Source organism: Dama dama, chromosome 15 (genome assembly GCF_033118175.1).
Source record: "Dama dama isolate Ldn47 chromosome 15, ASM3311817v1, whole genome shotgun sequence".
NCBI classification, from domain to species: Eukaryota; Metazoa; Chordata; class Mammalia; order Artiodactyla; family Cervidae; genus Dama; species Dama dama.
The window spans coordinates 87601561-87627875 of NC_083695.1; the positions used below are offsets into that span (position 1 = coordinate 87601561).

General features: G+C 49.5%; 1 protein-coding gene across 1 annotated transcript in view; it reads left to right on the top strand.

Annotated features, from left to right (window-relative positions):
* Window positions 1-25822, top strand: part of TACC2 (transforming acidic coiled-coil containing protein 2) — a 201923-nt gene extending 176101 nt beyond the window's left edge. Inside the window, exons 12-21 of the mRNA XM_061162812.1 lie at window positions 644-705; window positions 1725-1840; window positions 3254-3425; window positions 12760-12903; window positions 13355-13431; window positions 14926-14969; window positions 20911-21071; window positions 21292-21398; window positions 22051-22171; window positions 25291-25822. Of these exons, the coding sequence (XP_061018795.1) occupies window positions 644-705; window positions 1725-1840; window positions 3254-3425; window positions 12760-12903; window positions 13355-13431; window positions 14926-14969; window positions 20911-21071; window positions 21292-21398; window positions 22051-22171; window positions 25291-25356 (1070 nt within the window). The 3' untranslated portion in view covers window positions 25357-25822. The remainder of the gene's footprint in view (window positions 1-643; window positions 706-1724; window positions 1841-3253; window positions 3426-12759; window positions 12904-13354; window positions 13432-14925; window positions 14970-20910; window positions 21072-21291; window positions 21399-22050; window positions 22172-25290) is intronic.
* Window positions 25823-26315: the final 493 nt, after the last annotated feature.

Sequence of the window (26315 nt, forward strand, 5' to 3'; positions counted from 1 at the left end):
GATTTCTAGTCTCCAGTGAGAGTATCTGAAGTTTTCCTTGTAGCTTAAAGTCTCCTGTCAACTTTGAAATAGGCCATTACTCCACCAAATTGGACTTTAGTAGTCTTCGTGTCTGAACATTTGATTCAGACCAGCCTCTTGGTACTGGCAGAATTGGGAATGTTCTAAGCAACTTGCAGAGTTTCTCTTATAGCAGCCCTGTTCTTCCCCCTTGCTTCCATCAACCAGACGGGCAGCTCAGGTCCAGTTCCAAAATGTCACCAGAACTTGGGAAGATTCCCTGAACATGAGACTTTCAGAGAAAGCAACACCCAGGGCTTACGCACTCTCTGATCTGAAAACTCGGTGCAGGATGCTCAGATCTTTTCCCAGTCAAATCCGTGCTTGGTCTTGACACTTAATTCTCGTGGGACTCTCTCAGACTCCCAAGTGGCCGAAGCTCCTTTATGGCAAGAGGTTTACCACTTGTCTGAAAATAGCTAAGGCGAGCCCCCCCTTTTGACTGTATCGGGAATCTCAGCCAGTGGACATTCTCAGAAAGCTTAAAGCCTTGTTCCAGGCCCCACCTTGCCTAGCCAGATAAATCTTTTGTTTCCGCCCCACCCCCCTCCGGTGCTCACCTCTCCTTTTGTTTCTTTTGCAGAGTTGGATTACAGAAACTCCTATGAAATCGAATACATGGAGAAAATCGGTTCCTCCTTACCTGTAAGTTCTTCTGCCTCCAGCCAGCAGGGGACTTGCTTTCCACCCTGTTTTGGAGTCACTTTAATGAACCGGGGCTGGAGTGGGGGATGGGGTTGAGGTTTGTCTCAGCCCACTTCAGATGCCATTTTCAGGGAGAAAATGATAGGATGCTCTTAGACTTCCTGCAGAATTACTTCCTTTGACTGAGAAAGAGCTAGTCCTTTTGAAAAGGTAGAAGGAGTGGCTGTTTTTAAGGTGCACCATGATCTGGTTTCTTCAGACTAATTGCTTTCTGTAATTGAAGATTATCCCTTTGAGCAGTAAGTCTATCCCCCTTTCCTTTTTCATTTTAAGTCATTATGATGGGTGGCTGTCTCCCCTGGCTTAATATGTGCTGCCGCCGGGGCGTTTGGTCTTGAACACGACCTCTTGTGCTGTGCTGTTGTCCGGCAACACTCACAGAGGCGTGGTGATGCCCGGGGGTGGGGGGTGGCGCTTGTGCGACACCCAGGGTCCCAGACTTGTTGCTCTTGTATTTCTTTCTCTGAGTCGTTCGTAGACGTGGGGTTGCTGCTTCTAAACCACAGTTGCTGTAAATCAGTGAACCTCGATGGTGACGCTGATCATTCTAGTCCATCATGCCCCCATTCAACTGTGGGCAGCACCTGGGCGGGCTCTCTCCGACCCCTCTGTTTATCCTGGGTGACCAGCGTGCTTGTGCACCCAGAGAGGATGGCCACTAAAGGCAGTGGCTGAGCAGCAGTGAGTGTGTTGCACACCAGCCCCAACACAGTCAATTCTCCCCGGAAACATTCCCCCCTGGGTGGAGTCGCACTTTCTCTTTCCACCTTCCCCTTCCTGCCATCCTCCGCTCCTCTCCTAGCCGGTACCACTGTCTCCTCTCTTCCGGGTGGCTGGAGAGCAAGGAAGGCTCCTTCCTGACCAGTTACCTGTCCCCATCAAAGTGTGCTCTGGTTTTTGTTTTGGTAGTGCGCTCAGGCCACTGTGGCTGAGCTGACATGTGACTTTGATCCCTGCAGCAGGACAACGATGCCCCGAAGAAGCAGGCCTTGTACCTTATGTTCGACACGTCTCAGGAGAGCCCGGTCAAGTCTCCCCCTGTCCGGATGTCCGAGTCTCCAACGCCGTGTTCAGGGTATGACTGCCGTGATGAGAGAGCGATGCCCTGGAGGGCCTAGGCATGGAGCTAGACGTGGAGGTCCCCCGGCCTCTGAGCCCCTGCACTTCTCTACTGACCTAGATTCATTTGCACACACACAGCCCACGTCTCTATCTCAGCGTCCACTCTGACGCAGATGCAGTGGATTTGTCCCTGGCTGCCCTTTGGACTAAGCTGGGATCCTTTAACCAACTGAATGTGTGCACCCCTCACATCCATCACCTCCCAGCGCACACACCGCTTGATTTTGTGATTCATCCCGTGAGGAGGTAACATGCTGGAACATTCCGAGCTGGAATCCCACTCCTGGCCCTCTCTGGTCACTTGAGCCCTCCTGGGCTGCACTTCCCTTATGTGTAAAGTGAGAGTTAGGGATACAGTTGACCTTGTAGGGATTTTATGAAGATGAATTGGGGTGCTCAGTCTTACAGGCACCCCCCAGTGGGGATGGGGCCAGAAGTCCCTGTCCAAAAAGCCATCAGGGGGGAGTGAACGGAGATGCTGTATGGAGAGCACTGGTCATGAGGCCTGGCACAAATAAAGTGCCTGATAAATGTTGATTGTTAATAAGATGTGAAGGTAAGCCTTTCTCAGGGTCTGGTTCTGAGCTGTGTGATGCTGGGTTGGGTGCAGGTGGGGTTTCACGCTGAGACTGGGACCTTCCTGCCCTCCCGTGCTGGCCCAGTCACTGAGCAGGAGTGAAAGGACTTACTTTGACTTCCCACACTTCCTCCAAAACCTGCCCGGGGCCAGAGAATGAAATGATGGCATTATTACAAGAGCAGTCATGGTGCCTTGGGACCGCACAGCGTCACGTGCGTTCCATGTAGGCAGCATCTCCCTTGATCTTCACTAAGTTGCAGCCCCTAATCTCCCCTCCTGAGGTGCACAGCCAGGGGCCTAGTGGTCTGCTTAACTCCAAAGCTTGTGTCCTTGGGTTTTCCTGGTGGCTCAGACAGTGAAGAATCTGCCTGTAATGTAGGAGACCTGGGTTCAGTCCCTGGGTTGGGAAGATCCCCTGGAGGAGGGAATGGCAACCCACTCCAGTGTTCTTGCCTGGAGAAACTCAAGGACAGAGGAGCCTGGTGGGCTACAGTCCCTGGGGTTGCAAACAGTCAGACACAACTGAGCAATTAATACTTTCACACTTTGAGTCCTTAGCTAGATGCCATCTGTACTTCTGGCTCTATCTGGTCAGCAGGTTCTGGGGTGGGACTGGACCTCCCTCCACCCGGCCAATAGGCCCCTTGGCTGCCTAAGACCTGTCCATTTTCCTCGGGGATTATAACCCTGGAAGTCCAGCATCCCTTGGCATATTAGTTGAGGCATCCTGGCTGATTTTGGTGGGATTTCCGGTGCAGACTCTAAAGATGCCCTTTGCTTCTTCAGCTCAAGTTTCGAGGAGACCGAAGCCCTTGTGAATACTGGGGCAAAGATCCAACATCCCGTTGCGCGAGGGCTGGCCCCCAACCAGGAGCCACACTTGCAGGTGCCAGAGAAGTCCTCCCAGAAGGAGCTGGAGGCCATGGCCTTGGGCACCGCATCAGAAGTGATGGAAATTGTAAGTGGGGTCGGAGGGACCCGAGATCACTGTGGGTGAACCGGGGACCAGTGGGCTTCCATCACTGCGTGGGCCAGGTCTTTAAAGCACCACTTGCCTGGTACCAGGCATGGGGCTGGAAGCTAGCCTAGGTCATCCCACCCCATAATGATCAGAGGAAGGCTCCCCGTCCTGACCAAGGTGGTTTTGCAGTTCTCACCTAAGTGCATTATTTGCTGTCACGGTTATTAGTTTTCCACTTCCAGCCCCTTCCAGCTAGACTGTGGCTTTGGAGCTGTCGTCTGTCTATACCCTACCTCTCTGTCTCCTCTGGCAGAGGGCAGAGAATGGTAGAGCAGGTAGACGCTCTCCTTTTGAGAGACAGTTGGTTCTCCTGGGCCTTGGTGATGGGAAGTGCCTTCTGCTTATAGACCAGGACTTAACACCTCTTCCTTCCCCAGCCCTGTGGGGCTTCGCAGAGCGAAAAAACCTGAGCTCAAGGCCCCACCCCCAACCTCCACACATCTAAAATGGATCATCCTTCTAGATGAATTTTCTTTTGGTTTTTTTACCTCCCTCCTCACAATTCCTAAGACGGTTTGAGGCCATTGACTTAGCATGTTACTTTGTTGTTCCGGATGAGTAGACATTCATTTATTTCATGCATCAAGTACTTAATTTAGCACCTACTGTGTGTCTGGCTGTTGGACACTGGAAAGATAATTGTGAGCAAAAACATGGTCCAGACAGGACTCAGAGCATCTTTCAAATAGACATCATGAAGGACTCATGCATAATTCAACTTTCTGCCAAGTTGGCTTCTGATTTTGAAGTCTTTCTGATCTTTTTCATTTGAAAACATCTTTCCATTATTTAGAAAATGACCTTTCCCAAAACCTTACTTTGGATATTTACACTGGAAAGTATTTTCCTGATGAGTCATGTTACGTTTGGAATCCCCATCGGCTAGCTTGTCTCCCACCTGCAGAGGTTTTCAAGTAACTAAGGACAGCTCTCCTCCCAGCAGCTGGTTATGGAGTGAGGGTGGTGCGGGGGTGGGGAAGGACCCTAAGACGGTGCTTTGGGGGAGGGGGTTGGGCCTGCCAGTCTCGAGATGCCCGTCATCAGCCGGTGGAGATCAGTCCAGATGAAGAGGGAAGTATTGGCACCTAACTGATACTCTCTTTAGCCTTAAGGCAGAAACGTTCAGCCGACAGATGGGTGGGCCTTGCTCAGAAGCTATCACTCTGTCTCCTCTATTTTTCCTCTGTGTCCTCCTCTGCCGGCCTTCAGACAGCTCCCGAGGGCTCCTTTGCCTCTGCTGACGCCCTCCTCAGCAGGCTAGCTCATCCAGCCTCTCTCTGTGGTGCGCTTGACTATCTGGAGCCCGACTTAGCAGAAAAGAACCCCCCAGTCTTTGCTCAGAAACTTCAGGTTTGTAGCCCATGTGTGACTTTGGGGGAGTTTGTCAAAAACCTCAGTAGAGAATGAATCTCCAAACTCCAAAAGCCGCAATGCAGGAGTTCATGGAGCATTGCCGTGAACGTTCCAGATGGAATCGCTTCCCCTCCAAGACTGATGTATGTGGCGTTCCCTACCCGGGACGCCAGAGTGATATAAATCATGTTGTTCCATATGGAACAAACCATTTGTATTTCAATTTGGAAATTGGACCCAAACAGTCATTTTTCAGATGTCTTGATAGCCCCAAAAGCAGCTTTCTGTGATTTATTCATGGAACCAAGGGTATTAGCTCACCAGCGAGCCAGGCTGTTTATATATATGAGGTTATCTCAGACCCCCATTGAGATAACATCTGGACTCAGGTCTTGCATCTGGAACCAAAACCATTCTCTCTACCCTGCGCTTTAAATTTGACCACTTAATTTGATATTCCCCTAGACTGGGACGTGCAGAGCAAACCTAGAGAGATGGCTTATAGTCCTTTGAGAGATGCAGATCCACTCATGGAGATTGTTGGCCAACCTTACATGAAATGAACACAAGGAGAGAAATGGAAGGAAACAGTGCACTAAAAATTCTGATCCGATTTTAAAAATCATTTCATATTTGATGGCATAATACTTCTGACAGACATTCCAAAGGGTGATTTAATGAAAAAAAAAAAAAAAAGGAAATTAAGCACCTATTTCATGATCTGCTGAGGTGTTAATTGTGAAAGAAAGCCAGCGCGTGTGTTTTCCCGAGTACCTGTCACGACACATTCACGTGGCCCATTTGTTTCTTGGATGTGGACAAACATTTCCGTCCTGTCTCGCTGCATTTTCCCTGCGGTCTGCTCATTTCCCACCCCTCCGGCAGGAGGAGTTAGAGTTTGCCATCATGCGGATAGAAGCCCTGAAGCTGGCCAGGCAGATCGCCCTGGCTGCCCGTAGCCGCCAGGACACCAAGGTACTGGTTTGCTGCTGCTGTGTGCTGCCTCTTGAGAATGTTGTGTGGTCCAGAAGCTTCTTTGCTAACCACGGCCAAGCAGGTGTTCGACAAAGGATGATATCTCCAAAAAAGCTAAAGGTGTAACTCGTGCATAAGTATACACTGAGAGCATGTCTGAGGTCTCGTCCACTCGGTTAGGAAGGAACCAAGAAGGATGGGTGGGAAAGCTGCTTGAATGGAGGAAAATACGAGAAACCCATGTACAGTCAGAGGAGTGAGGAACCTGGAATGAGATTGCAAAGTCAGATATAAAACTGGTTAACTCTATTCATAGTTAAACAGCACAGATAAATCCTAACCTTTGAAGTTCTTTTTTCTTCCTACAGAAACCATTTGCTTCTCTGTTGATGAAAAGTAATGTGCAGCTTTTCTGTTTTCTACAATTATTATAGAATAATAATAATGATTATACTGAGACTACATCCTACTTAGTAGTAAATAGGCGAAAACAAGATCTTGACGTGTCAGATGACCCTTAGGCCAGGGTCAAGAGGATTACAAAAAAGCTATCCTTTCCTGCAAGTAGAGAGCGTAAATATTTGAGGCTTTGTGGGTATCTGTCTGATCTCTGACAGCTACTCAGCTCTGCGGCTCTGCCAAAGCAGCAGTGGACAGCACTGGATGAATGGGTCTGGTGGGGCCCAGTAAAAACCTTTTACAGGAAATGGCATTAGGCCATTAGGCCCACACCCTATAGTTTGGCTCAGATGGTAAAGAATCTGCCTGCAGTGCAGGAGACCCAGGTTTGATCCCTGAATTGGGAAGATCCCCTGGAGAAGGGAATGGCAACCTACTCCACTCTTCTTGCCTGGAGAGTCCCCATGGACAGAGAAACCTGGTGGGCTACAGTCCATGGGGTAGCAAAGAGTCCTACACTACTGAGCGACTCACACTTTTGCTTTCTCGTTATAGTTTGCCAGCCTTTCTCTAGAGGAGAATGTGGCCAGCCTTTCTCTAGAGGAGAATATGATGTTGACAGTCCCTGCAGAGATTGTTTTGCTGGCTTCCAAATTTGGAGTCATTTTGCTCAACAGTTGGGATGAGTGACTGTTGCCGTGCAATCAGCACGTGGTCTACAGAGGTTCAGCCCACCCCCAGGGCTGACGGGTGCCCCTGGAGTTTGAGAAGCTGCCTCATTCCCTCCCCCACACCCAACCGCCAGATAGCCGCCCTGTAAAAACCTGGGCTGTTAGACAAGAACTGGGCCCCAGTGCACTCTGTGGCCTTGAACCAGTGGGTGAGCCTCGGGTTTTCCATCCATGTCGAGAGGCTAATGGCAAGCTTGCAGGCTGCTGTGAGGACAGTAGGTGATGTGCAGAGAGCAGCACCGTGCGTGGCACACAGTAGGTGTGCAATCAGTGAATGGGCGCTGACCTTCACTGGTGCCTCTGTTTCCTGGTGAGACGCTCCCAGCATCTGTTCTCATACGGCAAGTCCAGATCCCGTTTTACAGATGGGGAAAACGGAGCCTGGGAGCCAGCCCAAAGCCTATTGGTGATTCACTGGCATTCTGGGAGCTAGTGCTTACATCTCCAGATGGGAGCCTGTTGCCCGTCCATCTCAAGTGACAGCTCGCCTAGCAGCAGGGCCATCTCTCATCCTTGATACAGGATCAGGAATTCATGCTGCTCCTGCCTTGAGGGCCCCCTGCATGTGGTCCCCCTGGAGCCAAACAGGAACCCCCCCACCCCCACCTTCCAGATACATCTCTGAGATGTCTCCCCATGGGCGTGTCCATACCAGGAACATTGGTACCCAGAGTTGAGACAAGAATGTAAAGTCTAGTTGTTCGTGTTCTTGTTTTTGTAGCCAACCCATAAACCTGGGTTAAATTTCCATAAAATGAGATTTTTAGAATACATTATGCAGTAAGGAATTTTTCCCCCTTAGGTTTATTTCTTGATATTCTTGGTTAGTGGCTTAAACACAGAATGAATTGCTTGAGGTTTGGTCACTATGAATACAGTTTATTCTTGTCCAGAAGTTTGGGGCAGAATCATGTTCTAAGTAGTTCTTATTGAGTATGAAGTGTTTGGAGCTGCGTGGTACCCTTGCCTGCTTTCTCAGAGATGGCCAGCAGTTGACTCCCAGGCAGTTACAGCCTGTTCTCAGACCATGTGTCCTGATTCTGATTTAGAAAATACTGTCACGTGAATCTCCTGAGTGTAGTTTGGAGAGACAGCGCCTGCTCCCTCCTTATGTATTCCAGAAGGGCGTGTTAAAAGAATGATTCCATAGGGTCCTGGAGTATGAGTGTTTTCCTCCACCCTAGGAACCTGTACCGCTTTTGTAAGAAGTCTATTATCTAGGGACCTTGGCCCATGGAAAATAGATGCTCTTTCCTATAGTTAATTAGCCCTAGGGTGATCCATTTGCCTGGACCCAATTAGGTCCCTCTGGGTTTCTTGTTCGTGAGATGCTTGATAGTCCCTTAGTGCATTGGAAACTGTTGATATATAGGAAGGGAAAACAGCAGCTGTATATCCAATTGACTCTTTTTGCTGCCTGTATATTTCAGCTGCAAATGACACAGCCCCCATCTTCTTGGCAGCGTGGTCTTAAACTGTGTTTCACATAAAATGAAATCTCTCAGAAGAGAGATTTAAAAAAAAAAAAAAACTCACACCGAGGGGATGAAAAGCATTATGAAATATGACGGGGGTGATTTCCATTCGCTCCTTGGAGCAGCTTCACTCGCGTTTCCCTTTAGACTGAGGGTCAGCAAAGCCAGCCTTCCAGGGACTACAGTGGGGCTTCCTCCTCCTCATTAGTCAGAAAAGGTTAGAAATGAGGGAAACGCCAGGGGCTGGCGTGTCAGACTCCAACTTGTTTTCCTTCCACAAGCTTCTGGCAGTGTGGTATCCTCCTGGGGGTAGGTCTGACCGGTCCCTGGCTCTGCGGTGCCATGGCCCTGAATTCACCACTGAACCAGGATGGATAGAACCTCGGAGTTCCATCTGCATGGCTTTCCAAGGGCTGCAGGACTCAGGGACGGATTGCATTTGTGTGTGTAACAGACGCTGGTTGTGGTCCCTAAGCTGTTGGCCTTTTGGGAAGAGGGGGACCCAATACAAAGAATGAAGGCTGTATCTGGGTAACTTAGGATCAAGGATCATACAAATGGCAAGCTTTGGGGCCAGAGGAAGTCCTAGAAACAGGCTCCTCTGGGCAGGAAAGGGCATTACTCCTAGTGTATGGTTCCTGCAGGAGTCCTAGCTGATAAAGGCAGAGACCTGGCTTGTCGCAGCAGGAGGAGGAGGAGTCAGGTCTGGGGCAGTTGCGTGTTTGCTGAGCAGCCTGATATCCTAGGTGCCTTTTCTCCTGCTGTGTCCAGGCCCCCCCCCCACCCCAGGCAACCACATGATGCCCCAAACCCACAGCGACCATCCGAAGAGCAGTGACAAAGGGCTCGCACGTGGGTTTCAGCTTACTGCCCAGCTGCAAGAATTTGTGGTCATCACCTGCAGCCTATGTTGAGGGTTGAGGCCATGCCTTTTTTTTCCTCCCAGAAATTTTATTATTTTTTTAAAGGGAGAATACATTATATTTTATATTTTTTAATTTATTTTTTTTTAGATGCATGCTTTTTTAATCTGTGTTTTAATTGGAGGATAATTGCTTTACAACGTTGTGTCGTTGTCTGCTCTACGACAGCGTGAATCAGCTATAAGTATGCGTATATTCCCTCCTTCTTGAGCCTCCCTCCCCTCCTCACCCCCCATCCCACCCCTCTAGGTCAGAGCACTGAGCTCTGCTCTACAGCTTCCCACTGTCTGTCTGTTTTATACATGGCAGTGATATATGTCAGCCACTCTGTGTTTGTTCCACCCTCTTTTCCGAGGCCATGTCTTGACCCACGGGGATGGAGTGGCCAGTGGGTGTTGGCGGTGCCCCCTGTGTGAGTGGGTTAAGGGCACGTATCAAGCGCCTTCCTCTTGTTTGTCATCCTGAGCTCGAGACCGCCTGTTGTCAGACTTGGGTAGCACAGTAGCAGGGTGAGGCTGCTCTCTGTCTGACCCGGCACCGTGTGGCCCAGACACCCCCAAGCGTCCAGTCTGTGTCCATGCTCCATGACCTTGGCCCAGCTCCGTGACCTTGACCCGTGGCCCGATCTCGTCTCCTGGGCCCCACCCCCGTGCTCTCTCACGGCTGTGCCACCCGGTTCCCCGAGACGGCGATCCTGCCTTGGTCCCGGACATGGCAGCTTCCCGTAAGCCTGGCAACAGGGGATTAATTGGCCACGAGGAGGACTGTGAGTCCGGGTGAGGGGCAGGGCCCGCAGCCCCTGGCTGCAGGGCCAGAAGGACCTTGGGCGTATCTGTAGGTCTCACTGGGGTGACAGTGCTCCAGGGGTCCCCACAGGGATCAAAGTTTAGGGAAGAGGATTGAGGTCATAGTCCCATGTGGTCCCATGTGGTCTGAGTCATACCATTTCACATTTTAATTTGCAATGCTAGGGGCTTCCTGGCTCCTCTAAAGTAGCAAATGGGAGATTATGTGAGAGAAATAAAGCTTAATCTAAGTCTGATCTTAAAATATCAGGAAGAGACAGAGCTATTAATTTCAGTTTAAAACAATCCTTGGTTGTAAGAGAAAACCAGGGTGTGTATCTTGAATTTCATTGACCTGCAGATACCTGGATGATAATTTAGATGGACTCTGAAGTCATCGTATTTCTTTATTGAAAACTCAGGTGGCCAGGATGACCAGTGATGGTGAATCACTGTGTTGGTAGTAACCATTTGCATTTACTTAGAGAGCTCATCCTTTTGTTTTTCATCCCCGTCCTTGTTTTACAAAGGACATGAGGCAGCTTAAAGGTCATTAATTCCTGCATTGATCTTATTTCATTTCTGCCCAGTATAGTAAAATTAGTTTTCATTCATTTTTCTTTTCCACTTCAGAGAGCTGGTTTATTTGGAGTCAGAATTGAATCTCATTCTGGGAAACGATTTGGCCAAATCTTATTTAGATTCTCATTTTTTTCATCATCAGAGGGACCGGGATGTTCTTTCCATTATGAAATTTTACTATGATTTTTTTTTCAAAGAACACATTATTTTATTTAACTGATAGGCACAATTTTTTAAAAAAATCCTCTTCAGAATTTTATGTTTTTGAACTTTTATGATAAATGTAAGTACTGAGTCTTGATGCCATTATAATTTTCCATGTACTTCCTGAGAAGTTTCCCTTTTGACAAGCAGAATGTTGAAAATGTCGCAAACATCACAGATTAACCCCTACACGGGAGAGGCTCTGCCCTCCAGTCTGGTGGCCCTCTTTCTTCTAAGAGGTCAGTCTGCCTGCTCCCGAGAGCTGTTAGCTCTGGCTGTTGGCTGTTCTGCTCAAATGTCCTGCCACGGAATACCTTTAGGACCTGAGGCTAAAGGATCCCTGCATTCCATCTGATGGGTGGGCATCCCTGATGTCTGGTTAAACAAAACTGTGTTCTCCTCTCTGAGCAGCAGTCGTTCTGGCTGCACGTGAGAGTTAACCCAGATAGCCAAGATCAGGCTGGGGTGTGACAGCCACGCAGCAGACGCTTGCTTCCAGGACAGCGTGAACTGCTTCGTTCATCGTGCATGTGTACAACTAACTGGTCCTAACTAACCCTGTGACCTCCAGTCCTATTCATTAAGCTTCCACCTGCGTCTTCCGAGCTGTCTCAGGTTCCTTGTCTCTGAGGCCACAGTAGGGTAAGCATACCTGTTCCCGTGACTGAAGAGAGAGATTGTGCTCAAGCACCTTCAGGTCACTGCCTTCCCACTTACTATTGGTTCTTTAGTCTCTGCTTCCACCTACATGATCAGTCCTCACTGTTCCATCCTCACATCTCTTTCTTCTACATCACTGTTCTGTTCATGGCTTCGTTTCTTCTACATGTTTCCCAAGGAAGAAGCAGTTGCCCTCCTACCATTGGACCACCATTGCTTTGCATCGAATCAGACTCTAGTAACCAGGGTGGAGGTTTGCCTTGGCAACCACGACGGGCCAGGAGGTTAATGAATGGGACTGGGAGTGTGATTGGTTTGCCGTTTCTTTTCAGTAGAGCTAGATTGACAACCCTGCTGCGCTATTTGGTGGTGTTGCTAACACTGCGTTTCAAGTGTGTTGGAAACGGCTGAGCGTTTGTGCAAAAAGAAGAACAGTCAGTATAGACCTCTCCTCCCTGGTGACCGGCCAGTGTCAGTTGCGGGCAGTGGGGAATCACAGTGCTTCTCGAGGGTCTTATTCGCACACATTCATGCACATGGATGTTGTCAGTAATCCAGTTTTCTATTTTCCCATTGACACCGTTGAACTCCAGTGTAACGCTTACCTTTTGGCATCCAGAAACTAGTTCACTGAAGGTGACATTGCTTGTTGACTATAGTAGGTCTTAAAAACTTTGTATGACTTATTTATATACTTTCAAAGAGAGCTAACCGATGCCCCCCTAAATTGAAATGTGGATGGTCTCACAGAAACCATCAGATCTGTGGTTACTCAGAACGAGGCAAACATAGAGTAGAATTCAGCATTGTTCACCGTCAGGCTTTTGTTTTGGAAGTGGTGCCTGCTGGAAGGTGGCCTTGGTAAATACTCGCTGTGGCTAAAAGCCTGTGTGTCTGATAAACAGCAGTGATAAACAGGCACTAGACATGCTTGACTCCAGGGGCCGGGAGCCGGGGAGGCCTCCGCCACCAGCCTCTTTGTCAGCCTGCGCGGGTGCAAAACGATAGGCTGCCATAGATTGTATCCGGCATTCCCCCGTTCATTAGTCTTAGCATTTTCTCATACTTTCGGTGTTCTTTGTTTCAAAACCATACAACTGACCCATTCATGAGAGGATGAATGCTGTTCTCTTTGTCAGAAGCATGATGATGTTCACTTTTTAAAATTAAAAACCGTTCCACAGAGAGAAGCTGCTCACCCACCGGATGTCTCCATCTCCAAAACAGCCTTGTATTCCCGCATCGGGACGGCCGAGGTGGAGAAACCCGCAGGCCTTCTGTTCCAGCAGCCCGACCTGGACTCTGCGCTCCAGATCGCCAGGGCAGAGGTACTGTGGCATGCAAGTACCTCCGAGAAGGCAGGGCCAGCTCTGGGTGCCTGCGAAAAGTTGTAAATAAACACACGTCCCCATGGCCCACAAAGCCAGCGTCTCTGGACACAGACCTTCTCCTCTGACCACTGCCGGCAGAGACAGGTGGCAAACTGTGGGTTTTGATATTGGACACTATTGTTTAATAAGCCTTTGTTGGCCTCGTTTAATTTATAACAACAACAAAAAAAGCCCACACATTTTTGTTGCTCTCCAAGGGCACTGTGAAAGTCCGGTGTATGGCTTATTTCTGTCACGCTTGGGGAAATTCTCTCAGTACAGTAATTGTTTGGTGTAGCAGGTTTTAATCCCATGTTTGTTCATGTCTCCTTGTCTTGGTCTATGAATTGCTCACATCCAAATGGACTCATCTGGGACTAACCTTGCCTCTTCTTCGCCCTGATACTAGATCATAACCAAGGAGAGAGAGGTCTCAGAGTGGAAAGATAAATATGAAGAAAGCAGGCGGGAAGTGGTGGAAATGAGGTCAGTTGTGATACCCGGGCTTCCTGGTTACCTGGGGAATACTTACCTGTGATTTGATAACAGCTAGAACTGGTGTGGCCCCATGAATGGTGTCCTCTATAGAAGTTACTCTTTATTCCACAAGGCTTCTTAGTATATTACTAGTATTAAAATACCATGAGCACGAGTTAAATAATGCACTCATTGGAAAAGACTCTGATGCTGGGAAAGACTGAGGGCCAGAGGAGAAGGGGCAGCAGGGGATGAGAGTGGCTGGATGGCATCATCGACTCAGTCGACATGAATTTGAGTAAACTCCAGGAGATAGTGAAAGACAGAGAAGCCCAGCACATTGCAGCCTGCAGGGTTGCAGGGAGTCAGGCATGACTTGGCGACTGAACAACAACAAAATATACCTACAATGAAAAACAAATCTCCTTCCACTCAGCCTCTGGTGCCACAGCCAGGTAACTGCTATGTACCATTTCATAGGTGTATCCTTTCACAGGTGTATCCTTCTTAGACTTTGGCATTTCTGATCCCAAATATGTTAAGGTATCAGTATAACCTCCTTTTTCTTCAGTGTAGTATAGAAGTATATGTGACCCTACATTCTTTTTTAACTTACCATAGCTTAGACAGATTTTTATACATCTCAATCTTATTATTCAGTTGCTTGACAGTCCTTGTGAGGGTCTAATGCAATCACCAGTCTCAATGGATAAACATTTAGGGTGTCTTCCAAATTTCACTTGAGTGATTTATTTTCATTTTCTGCATATAGTCATAGAAGTATGATGTCTACCACATGGGAAGCACCTGCTATGTGCCAGGCACTGTGCTTTTGGCTAGAGGCATACAATCTGTTTCTCCCCACAGCCTTTAAGGGGATGGTCCAGCCCCGTTTGAAGCCTCAGAGATTAGGTTAAGTGACTTGACCAAAACCAAAGAAAAAAAGAAGAAAATGTTCTTGGGTTCTAAAGAGAATCAGGGAAGACTTCTTGGAGGAGAGAGCATTTGAATTGGACCTTGAGAAACAGATAGATTCTGACAGGTAGAGATAGAGGGCAAGTGAACAACCATGTTCAAGGCCATGGAGGTAAGAAAGCTCAGAGCAGATAAGAAATCATTTACTGTTATTGAACCACTGTGTTCACAGGATGGCATGGAAGGAGGTACAGTTGATGAAGAAGATCAGGCCTAGGTTACAGAAGGCTTCGACTATCAGGCTGAAGTTTTAGCCTTATTTTTTTCTCAGTGGGCAGTGGAGAGACACAGAGTGTTTTGTATTATACAAGGGAATGATGTGTTCAGAGTTATGCACAAGGAGCATGAACCTACCTGGGTCTGCAAGGAGAGAGCTGAGGTTGGAGGGGACCCTCAACCTCTGAGCCACTGGGACCCATGAGATTTGTCCTCTTGGACAGGCTGTTGATGTCTAGTGCACAGGCACCTGCGTGAAAGTAAAAACCATTGTGTGGTCCTAGTACCAACCTGTTTCGACTTCTCTTACAGGAAAATCGTGGCCGAGTATGAGAAGACCATTGCCCAGATGATAGGTGAGTGTCTTCACTGGCAGGGGCTCAGGCCCGCCCTGAGGTTTCTGAACTGTAGGGAGGGCTTTGAAGGTAGAGACCCAGAGTGTGTTCACTCAGGCTTCTCTTAGCGCATGAAGCCTTTTAGGGAGGGACCAGAGCCTCCCAGAACGAGGCTCTGCCGCAGGCAAGTGAGTCTGGGGACCTCCTGGAAGCACCCGCCCGCACATCTCTTAGTATGCAGTGGGGAGCCATGGCCATCACCTTGATGGTCACCATTTGACCCAGCCAGGATAGCCCACCTCATGGGGGCCCAGCCCTAATGAAAAGATTGGGGTTTGTTCCTAGGATGTTTGGAGGCTTTTTTGCTCATGGGAAAGAATTAGATCTCTAACATCAAATTGTTAAACCCTAATATAGATCAGATGCAAGAAAAAAAAAAAAAAAAAAAAAACCAATGGCCTTTACACAGGGTCCAGGACAAGGAATATTAGAACATGTGACAGCCCAGCTGCCTGCCCCGATTAACTGATCACTGCTGTTTCTTCCTGAGGTTGGATACTGCCTCAGAATCTGTCTTAACACAGCATCCCTGGCAGCCAGTGCTGACAGATTACTTTGGCCTGCAATAAAAGAAGGCCTCAAGTAACTGGCTCTTCTGCTCTTGAAGAAAAATCAAGAAAAGACTTGCAGAAGTGCCAAGCCCAAGATTTTTCACTAATGATCACTATTTAGAAATGCTGTTAAGACTCTGGGGGTTTTCAGGTGTGGAATTTTTGCTTATTTATTCATTTGCTTACGTCCATGATACTGGATTTAAATTTTTTTTTTACTCCTAAGGACATGTTCTCACTGCAGACCACAGTTTCTGTGTTCCAACTTGATGCTTGTTTCAGCTGATGACTTCTCATCATATGAGTCATACCATACCTCTAGCTTTTGTCCCAAGATAAACATGACAAGAGCCTTGGGAACACTGAAGAAGCTGCCTATTGAGTGCTTTCTTTTCAAAAAAGCTTTCATTTTGGTTTATTATAATAACAGCCATTTCTCCTAGAGCTTAGGGGAAAGCCCATTGGGGTCTTTTTTTAAGAATCCACCTCATGGTGTATGCTTTCTATTAAATGAAACCTCTTTGTTGAATGGGCATAAGAATTTATGGATACATATGGATGAGATTAAAAAAAAAACTCTTGGAACTGAAACTGCTGCTGAACATGGTCAGAAGGAAGCATTTATATCTTCCAATATACACTGTTTGGCGAGCTCAGTGAGACCTTTCCACCTCCCGGAGTCTTGGGATGTGAAAGCATCACTCAGACCTACCTGGCTCATCTAGAAACATCCTTCCACACCTGGGAGTTGTACATTTTTATTTTTATTCTTGATGATGATGGTTAGGCCAATGTTGAAGAGAACGTGAGCCTTTGCCCTGACAGCAGGCTGCCCACAGCAACCCAACTTACTTGCTCGACTGGCAATTTGATAGAAGCTGACATTTCCCTCTTGAAAACTGACAAGAGTCAGAATCTCTAGTTGACGTAAGTGGCCCATCCTCATGTGGTCACCGTAAGTGGGGACAGAAAGCTTATTCCCCTCTGACGCTTTTCTTGCCGCATATCTGCAGGTGACAGTCGTTAGAACAGTTTTCAGTTCTAGACAATCTGAGGAGCGTGTGGAACCCTGACTCCAGGGATTAAGGCCACACATGCCCAACCCGCTCCCTTCCCAAGAGACCTGGTGTGTTTGGCCTGAGGGTCCATCTCTTCCAGAGCTCTAAGATCACCTGCTTTGAGCGATTTCCTGTTTGGGGGTGCTTGAGCACTCTCCCAGTGGCTCTGCCAGCCCCCCAACATCCCTGGCTGGAAGCAGCTTTGTCTCTCTGGTGGCGCCCCTTTATGTGTCCCCATCGCCACTCACTGTCCTCTTCATCATCCACGTTCCCAGAGCGGGTCTCATCGGAGCACCGTGGCCCGTCTGTGCGTGTCACTCATTAGTCATTACTGCAGGTCGCCGACTGGGTCGATTTCAGGGTCCTCGTCCTTGCTGAGGACAGCGTGGGGCTGCAGCACCGCTGGGACTCACTGTAGCTGTGGGCAGGACCTGCCTTCTTTCTGAGCAGGAAACCCACCCGTGTTTCTTATCTGGATCCTGTCTCTTTCTTCTGGTTCCCACTCACCCACCCAGCATTCCTTGCGGAAGGGCAAACTCAGACCCAGAGAGCTGGGCAGTTCAGGGCCCAGAATAAATGTAACAGCAATCTGAGGTTAAAACCAGCTTCCACTCCACCTCCACTAGCCTTTCCTGGTTCCCGCCTGGCCCCCCTGGCTTCCATTTAACCTTTACAAATGCTCTATGTCAGTGTAACATCTGTCCTGCTATCACTGTTCATTCTCATCGTATGATACTAGAGAGACTATATTTCATTAAGTTCAAATATCGACTGTTCAGAATTCAGAACAAAAAAGGATTTCTGTGCTTTCTGCATTCCAGGTTGTTGCAATTGATTTTTTTTTTTTTTCTGCTTTCCTAACAACTGCCCTGATTATCTGTTTTGCTTCCATTTTCTGTTGCTTCTTGCCCTTTGCTTGCAAAACAAACAGGCAAGCCTGGTAAGTAAATGCTTTTTCACCTAATTTGACACCCGCCCATTGCAACCCTTATTTGTTTGTTTTTCTATTTTTGTTACTTTTGCTTTTGTGTTTTGGCTGCATTCCCCACATGGTTTTACAGTGTTTTGCCTGAAAAAGCCAAAAAATCTCCAGGGCCATTGTTTTACTGTTGTGTCTAGAACATCTTGGGTTTTGAGCTGATTTCCTGATTTGAAGAACCTAGCAGCATTTGTCATTTACAAAAAAAGACGTGTGAAGCATTCTCTCCTTTTCAGTCTCCTGGGAACAGGGAAATTCTGTTTTTACAAGGGTTATGGGGGGGAGGAAAGGAAGCCTGAGGCAGTCTAATCTCAGATCCAGGAAATCAGATGGATTCCGTTTGATAAATGACTCCTTTACCAAGCCAAGTGAAATGTATACATGGCCCGAAACCAGCCCAGAATGTGTATTATACAGCTTGCTGAGAACTAAGGAAGCAGCTAAAATTCAAAGAATAAAAACAAGCATTTGGTTACTGGTGGAACTTTGAAGTGCCCTTTCTTTTAGGAGTCTAGATGTAGCAAGCAGATTGTCGGTGGTTCTGGTCTCACTATATGTTCAAAAGCTCCCTTTTCGTGGGTCCCTGCAACTTGATATCATAGCAGTTCCGTGAGATGGTGATGCTGTTGATAACAGAGCACTGATACTGACTTCTTACTACATGTTGAGGGCTTTATATTTAATCTTCCCCAAATGCCATAGATATATCCTCTCATCCCGTGTTTTCAGATGTGGAGGACAGAGCTGAAAAACTCTGCCCAAGGTCACACTGCCAGGAATTATCAGCGCTAGGACTGGGACGTGGGCTGTCAGACTCTGGCTCCTGGTTCTTCAGCTCTGCCCTGGGAGGAGAAACTCTCAAGAGGCAGGACCTCAGGCATCTTCCTGGCCTGTGGTTCTCCAGACATGGTCCCTGGACCAGCCATCTCAGCATCGCTGGGGACCTTGTCACAGGTGCAGATCCTCAGTCCCACTGCAGAATAACCAAATCAGACCCCGCTGGGTGACCTCAGTCGCCTGCATTTGAACAAGCTCCCAGCTGATCAGGGTGCATGCTGACATGTGCAAAGCCCCTCATTTTGGAACTGAGGCCCTGGGACCTCAAGTGAGGACTTTGAGCAAGTTTACGGTCAGGGCTGGAGCCGAAACCACAATGTGGTCCCTGTTCTGTGCTCTTCACTCCTGTCCACACACAGACAGGAAAACGCCTGACGTCGAGATACAGAAAGGTGCCCATCTATCGAGAATCTAAGGGGAAAGAACCCAAAGCAACATCGCCCCACTTTTAAGGGAGCTCCATCCTTCCATTGCAAGGACTGATGTTGAAGCCGAAACTCCAATACTTTGGCCACCTGATGCGAAGAGCTGACTCATTTGAAAAGACCCTGATTCTGGGAAAGATTGAAGGCAGGAGGATAAGGGGACAGAGAGGATGAGATGGTTGGATGGCATCACCGACTCAATGGAGAGGAGTTTGAGTAGACCCTGGGAGCTGGTGATGGACAGGGAGGCCTGGCATGCTGTGGTCCATGGGGTCTCGAAGAGTCGGACACGACTGAGCGACTGAACTGAACTGAACTGATCCTTCCAGTTGCATTAGTAAGAGGCCCATGTAGAGACCCAGTTGCGAGCACAGCCTTGGGTCTGGTTCTGGCTCTGTTGCATCTTCAGTGAACAAGGGACTAAGCTTCTCCTGTGCGGGAGATTGGAGTTCAGCCTCAGGGCCGCCCTGCTCATTCATTCACTGCACGACAACAGGCGTGTGTTGCGGTGTCCTGTGTCCTGCAGGCCTGTTCTCACAGGCCCTGTTCTGGGCCTGGGACAGAGCCGTGGACAGAACAGACTCACAGGACCCTGCTCTCGTGGAGCATGCATTCTCTATACAGACACGTGCACACCCACATGTCTGGTATGACAATAAGGAGTGGTCACTGCCGGACGTGGTGCTGGGTGCTCAGTTGCTCAGCCATGCCCCACTCTTTTGCGACCCTCTGGAGCCCCATGCCAGGCTCCTCTGTCCCTAGGGTTTCCCAGAAAAGAATACTGGAGTGGGTTGCCATTTCCTACTCCAGAGGATCTTCCTGACCCACGGATTGAACCTGTGGCTTCTACATTGGCAGGCGGATTCTTTTATCATGGACCCACCAGGGAAGCCCATTCTGGGCATGGAGACGAGGTGTTTCCCACGTGGGTTCATAAAAGGTGTCTCTGAGTGAGGTGGGGCCACAGGGGGCTCCAGGCCAGCTTTCCCAGCGGAGGCGTAGCGGTGCTGAGAGCAGAGAGCATGTGGGGTGGGGGTTTATTCCAGTGCAGAGGGGGGCCCCTGGAAGGAGGGGTTGACCCGGTTTGGACTTCTGAGAGCTCAGCCCAACTGCCAGGTGCTGGCTGAGGGCTCTGAATCGAGAGGACGGTCAGCCCAGTGCCTGACATGTGCATGAGCCCAGTACACACGGGCCGCTGCTCTGCCGTGGCGGTGTCATCATTGACAGCTGCTGTCCATCCTCTGGCCCAGGGGCCCCTCCCAGGGGACCTGAGGACGGGCAGGAGCTCCAAGCAGGGGTACTCCCCTCGACTGACTCTGCTGCCAGCAAAGTTCCGGACTGATCAGAGCAAGCGGCTCCTTGCCCACACAGACCAATGACAGGCTGGCGTGCAGAGCCTGCCACCAGGATCAGCTGCTCCAGACCGGGCCAGAATTTAATTGTTTTGTGCATAACTGAGAAAGTCAGTCCGACAGAAATAGCTCCATTTTCCTGGGAGTTAAAGAAGACACCCGCCGTATCAAAAGAAATGGCCCTTTTTGTGTGGAGCAGGATTCAGGGCCACAGTTATGTGGGCTTGGGGTTCATGGGATGTTTTAAGGATGAAGAAGCCTTTTTCTTTTCCTATGACCATCTCTATAGCTTCATCATGCTTAAGAAGGGGGATGAGCTTCCCTCACAGCTCAGTCTACAGCACATTTTATTCTGGGTCAACACCAAATTCAGTATGGATCGGTCCTTATGCTGTCAACAACCAGATAGTATCAGCAGGGTCTCCAGGATAGTTTAAGGGACTGCAGTGATCAGGTTAAAGGATACTGGTTCATTTCCAGCCCATCTAATGTGGCCCAGGCCCAGGTCTGGGATGCTGGAGCTGTGGATGTTTTTCCTTTAGAGGCGGAGTCTGGGGGGGCTCGAGGGAGCGGGTCTGTCTCAGCTGAAAGCTGAGACCCAAGATGGCCCACAGGTCAGACTTGAGCTGCACCCGAGGCCCCGGAGACCCGGTCCAGAAGCTGTGGGCTCCATCATTTTGTTCCCTGTGTCTCCCACCAGAGGATGAACAGAGGGAGAAGTCGGTCTCCCACCAGACCGTCCAGCAGCTGGTCCTGGAGAAGGAGCAAGCCTTGGCCGACCTGAACTCCGTGGAGAAATCTCTGGCTGATCTCTTCAGGAGATACGAGAAGATGAAGGAGGTCCTGGAGGGCTTCCGCAAGGTGTGTTGGTGTTCGCGGTGGGGGGACGGCGAGATCCGCGTGGTAGGGGAGGTGGGGCGGGTTGGGAGCACCGTGGGGGCGCTCTGGAAGGCCATCCTCGCCGGATGGGGGGTAGGACTCGGCATTCAGGGGTTACACCCACATCTGTGAGCCCTCGGGGTCCCCAGCCCTCCTTGGATTTCCTTCTGTGGGCTTGACCCCCGTGCTCTGTCGTCGTCAGAATGAAGAGGTGCTGAAGAAGTGTGCACAAGAGTACCTGTCTCGAGTAAAGAAGGAGGAACAGAGGTACCAGGCGCTGAAGGTCCATGCGGAGGAGAAGCTAGACAGGTAAGGCCGCCGGAGTCTGCTCCCAAGGGCCCCTCAGTAGCCAGCCCTGGCCGAGGCTGGCTGGGAGCTCCCTGGCACCCCTGCCATCACCTTGGGATAATGGATAATTCCCAATCCCACAGCTGAGTGGATAATCCAGCTGCACTTTTCAATACGGTTTAAGATAACGCACTCTCCATCAGTATCCATCTTGCTAAGTGAGGGATGCGTGTTGCAATTCCCAGGGTACCCACTGGAAGCACCTCGGCATCACAGGGATTGGGGGTTCTCATCGGCTCCTGTGCTCAGGCCCCGTTGGAGGGAGCTGGGGCCAGATGGTTGGTTCCCCTGCCCAGATTTGAAGGGCTTCCCGGGTGACGCTAGTGATAAAGAACCTGCCTGCCCAATGAAGGAGACATAAGAGATGTGCATTTGCTCCCTGGGTCGGGAAGGTCCCCTGGAGGAGGGCATGGCAACCCACTCCAGTATTCTTGCCTGGAGAATCCCCATGGACAGAGGAGCCTGGCGGGCTACAGTCCATGGGGTCGCAGAGTCAGATACGACTGAAGCGACTGAGCAAGCACACGTTTCCAGACTGGGGAGGAAGAGGGTGGGAGGCACCTCCAGGGAAGAGTGATCATCTCCGAACCCCGTCCTCAACCCGTTCCTGCAGGGCCAATGCCGAGATCGCCCAAGTCCGGGGCAAGGCCCAGCAGGAGCAGGCTGCCTACCAGGCCAGCCTACGGAAGGAGCAGCTGCGAGTGGACGCTCTGGAGAGAACGCTGGAGCAGAAGGTAACAGGCTGAGGTCGCTGCCTCCAAGCGGGCGGGGCTGGCCAGAGGCTCAGACGCACATAGCCGGGCTTCTCACTCTGGGCCACATGCCAGGCACTGCTGGGGCAGGTTCATGCTTCACGGGCGCGGCCTTGCCCTCCCCCAGGAAAATCCAGGTTAACCCAGCCCTGAGACTGGCTCCCTTTCTGCCTTCCCTGAAACTGTCATCTTCCATTCCTTTTCAACATTCGTTCGTTTGTCAAACGTTTGCTCAGCAACTATGGTGTGCCAGGCATAGTGCTTTAACCCCTGCACCCAGCGAGCAGGATGGTGCCCACCAGGCAACACCCTGGGCAGAGACACCTGCAGAACATGGGCAGTGCCAGGGTCAGAAAGGCCCCCCAGGTGTCCTCCTACTTCCGTGGATTGGAGGAGGATCCTCTTGAGGTTTCTCAGCTTGTGCCCAGATTTCCTGATTTCCAGTTGAGGACTTGGTTCCCCTTACACACTAACTCCCTGATTGTCCTACAGAGAAGTCTCTCCCCCCCAGGAGAGCCGTGAGGCTGATTCTGAGTGAGTGTGAGCCAGGCAGGCTCCCTCCCTGGGTTTCCAGACATGAACCCCCATTCTGGTTGATTTACTGAGCCTCAGGATGGTCATCGAGGGCCCAGTGACCAGGGGTAACAGCGCTTCTCATGCACTGGGGTCTTGATGGGCATTGGTGGGGGTGCTTTAAAGGCAGGTGGCATCAGGAGTCCAGTTTGTCTCCCAATGATTTCTGCTCCTCTCAAAGCACCCACCCGGCTTCCAGTGTGACTGGCTGGGCCCCAGGGGTTCTGGGCCAAGCAGTACTAACCTCTGCAGTGGGCAGAGGTGGGCAGGGTATCTACTACCTCTCACATCCCCTACATGGTCTTGGGGAAAGAGCTCGGAACTCAGGAGATTCAGGTCCCCACACTTCCCTGCCGTCCATCCTGCTCCTTGGCAGGCCTGGCACTTCACTATGGTTTCTGGGTTTGTAATGCTGGGGAACTAAACCAGATCTTGAAGGTGTAAAGTTATTCCCTCCTGTTTCCATCAGGGTATGATGGTGTTTAAATCGCATCATGATGTTAGCTAGAACAACAGAGCTAAAACCAGCCTCAGGAGGGATGCTTTCAAGGCACCTGGCCTGTTCAGATGATTATAGTTGCAAAGTGAAGGTGATGGATATTAGGTTTTTCTGGCCAACTAGAAGATAAGGAAGAAAGCAAGTAAGCTTTGCACTGATTTGAATAACAGGAAAATAAATGTATCTGCAAACATAATTTTGTCTTAAACTAAAACTCAGGAGGAGTGGGTCAACCACATGAGTTCTTCCCTAAAGGGCTCCAAGTGATACGGAGGGGGTGGTCTCTGTTTTCAAGAGATTCAGAACTATTATGCCCCCCATCTCCCACCCCAGGCAGCTCTTAGGTGAAGGCACTGGGCATTTTGCCCAGTTGGGACTTGATAAAGGACCTGGGACTTCTGCCTGGTGAGCTGAGCTCCGTGATAGGGCAGGTTCCTGGCTGGTGGCTGACGGTGCCAGGATAGAGCTTGGAGAACCTCCAAGAATCCACAGCTAGTGGGTCTGCTTGTGCCCCTGCACCATCCGTCACTAGGCATTGTGCCTAACAGGTGAAATAGCCAAGCTGTATGGGAAGCAGGCCGACCAGAATTTGTGTTTCAGGTTTGCTATGTCTGAGCAACTGTGTGACCTCATGCACAACGCTTAACCTCTCTTAGCCTGTCTCCTCACTGAAAAGCAGCGGGATAATAATGGTTTCTGTTAAGAGATTATGGTGAGAACGGGGCGCAATCCAGGGCCTGCGCTGGGTTTGCACGGTGACAGGCATGTGCTAAAAGTGCTCCAGGAAGATGAAACATCACTGCGAGCAGCCCGAGCGGTGATAACAGGAATTCCAGGATCAGTGGCTCGTTCTGCATCGCATGCAGAACCCATCCCCCAACAGGCATTTCAGTGCTTCCCAGGACCTTAGGCAGGAGGTGGGCCGAGGTGATATTCCTGGCAGAGCTGTCTCCCCGTGGGGACTGGAGGCAGGACTGAATCTGCAGCTGCAACCGGGACTGAACCTCCTCTGCTAAGGAGGCCGGATTCCTCCAGAGCACCGGCTCAGCGATGAGCCGCACCTGGAGCCCAGCCCCGGTACCCAGGGCACGTGGCTCCCGGCTGGACCGTGTCTTAGGAGGCCCGGAGCTTTCTAGAGAAGGGCCTCCATGCAGTCTCAGAGCACAGCCTTGTGACTTAAGACTCGCCTTCCACGGGGACCTCAAGGGAAAGCTGGCCGCAACATATTCTGGGGATACAGAAAGGTCTCGCCCCATAGGAGAGGACCCATCAAGACTGGCTGCTGAGCCAGAGCGGCATCAGGCGTGGCATTTAGTCCATCTGAGCAAAGCCACCACCGTCTGGATGGAGGTGCCACCCCGTTGGATGCCCGTTGCTGGAGAACAGTGTTGAAGATCTCTGGTGTGAGATGAACACGTGGTTGGCTCCTCGTGATGGGGCTTCAGAGGATGGGCAAGCTGTGGCCCGAGAAGCCCCTGAAGATGTCCTGTATCTGCCCTCACTCTTCTCCACACGCCCTGTATCCACAGCACCACCTCACTTGACATCCTCTGAATAATGCTAGGGGTCCCATCCAAGTAGAATTGCTTAACCCCTCTGGAGGCATTTCTCAAAAAAACCCACCAAAGAGCTCACCGCAGACCACCCTTTTGTGCCCACATCCTTGGAGGCAAATAAGCAGAAGACGATGAATGCTGGTTAAGCCATTACTCTGAGCTGGTCACTGTGCTAGGGAGCTTGACATTTCTTACCTCACTTAATTCTGAGAGTGAAGGATGTTATCATCTACCCTTTTGAGATAAGGAAACTCGAGGCTCAGAGAGGTTGTGTAACGTGCCCAAGGTCACACAGCTAGAGCTGGGATGCACAGATGACTTGGCTCCAGGTCATTTCTCATGCTGCTTTAGATATCCTCAGGGGGACCAATCAGCCCGGAGGACACAAAAAAGCCCAGTGACCATTCTGATTGGCTTGATTTCCAACAACCAGGACATTTCAGCAACCTCTTTTTTTTTGTCTTCACTTGCAGAATAAAGAGATAGAAGAACTCACCAAGATTTGTGATGAACTGATTGCCAAAATGGGGAAAAGCTAACTCAGAACCAAAAGTTTGGACTTGACCGTTGCGTGCAATATGACCGTCGGCACACTGCTGTCCCTCCGGTTGTGTGGACAGGTTCTGTTTTCACTTTTTCGTATGCACTACTGTACTTCCTTTCTAAATAAAGTTGATTTGATTGTATGCAGTACTAAGGAGACTATCAGAATTTCTTGCTATTGGTTTGCATTTTCCTAGTATAATTCATAGCAAGTTGACCTCAGAGTTCCTGTATCAGGGAGATTGTCTGATTCTCTAATAAAAGACAAATCGCTGACCTTGGCCTTGCCCTTTGTACATGAGTTTCCAGGGTGAGCGGCTTTTGGATTTAATATGATCGTGTACAGCTTGCAAAGGGACTCTTGCCTTAAGGAGTGTAAACTTGATCTGCATTTGCTGATTTGTTTAAAAAAAAAAAAAAGAAAAATGCATGTTTCAAATAAAATTCTCTATTGTAAATAAATTTTTTTCTTTGGATCTTGGCAATAAGTGTGGCTATGATTTATTTTCTGGAAAAGGTTGGATCTTTCCTCACCTTTGTTAAGTCATATCAGATGTAGCCTTTCACTTTCTTCTCTATCTGGGCTCACTTTTTTGGCCACAGATTTAAATAACGTTTCCTTTGTTTTCATGGCTGTGTTTTTAAGATGGAGCAATTGAGAAATATTGACTTGCTACTTAAATAATTAAGTGGGTGTATTAAATTAGCTTGGACTCTGTTTTTACAAATTCTCTTTGACTTTAGGGGGCAAAATCTATTTCCCTTTATTGGCTCAAAGAAGCAGCAGGCTGTCACTCTTCCTGCTCATTCCTTTAGTCTCTGCAGATCAACCCTGAAATGTCCATTCCTGTCCAAGGGGATAGGAAAAGGTGGGCAATTCACCATGGGTGACAGATAATTAGGCCACTTTGGAGATTAAACGAGGGATATTGGCAGTTAGATTCTCTAATTTCTC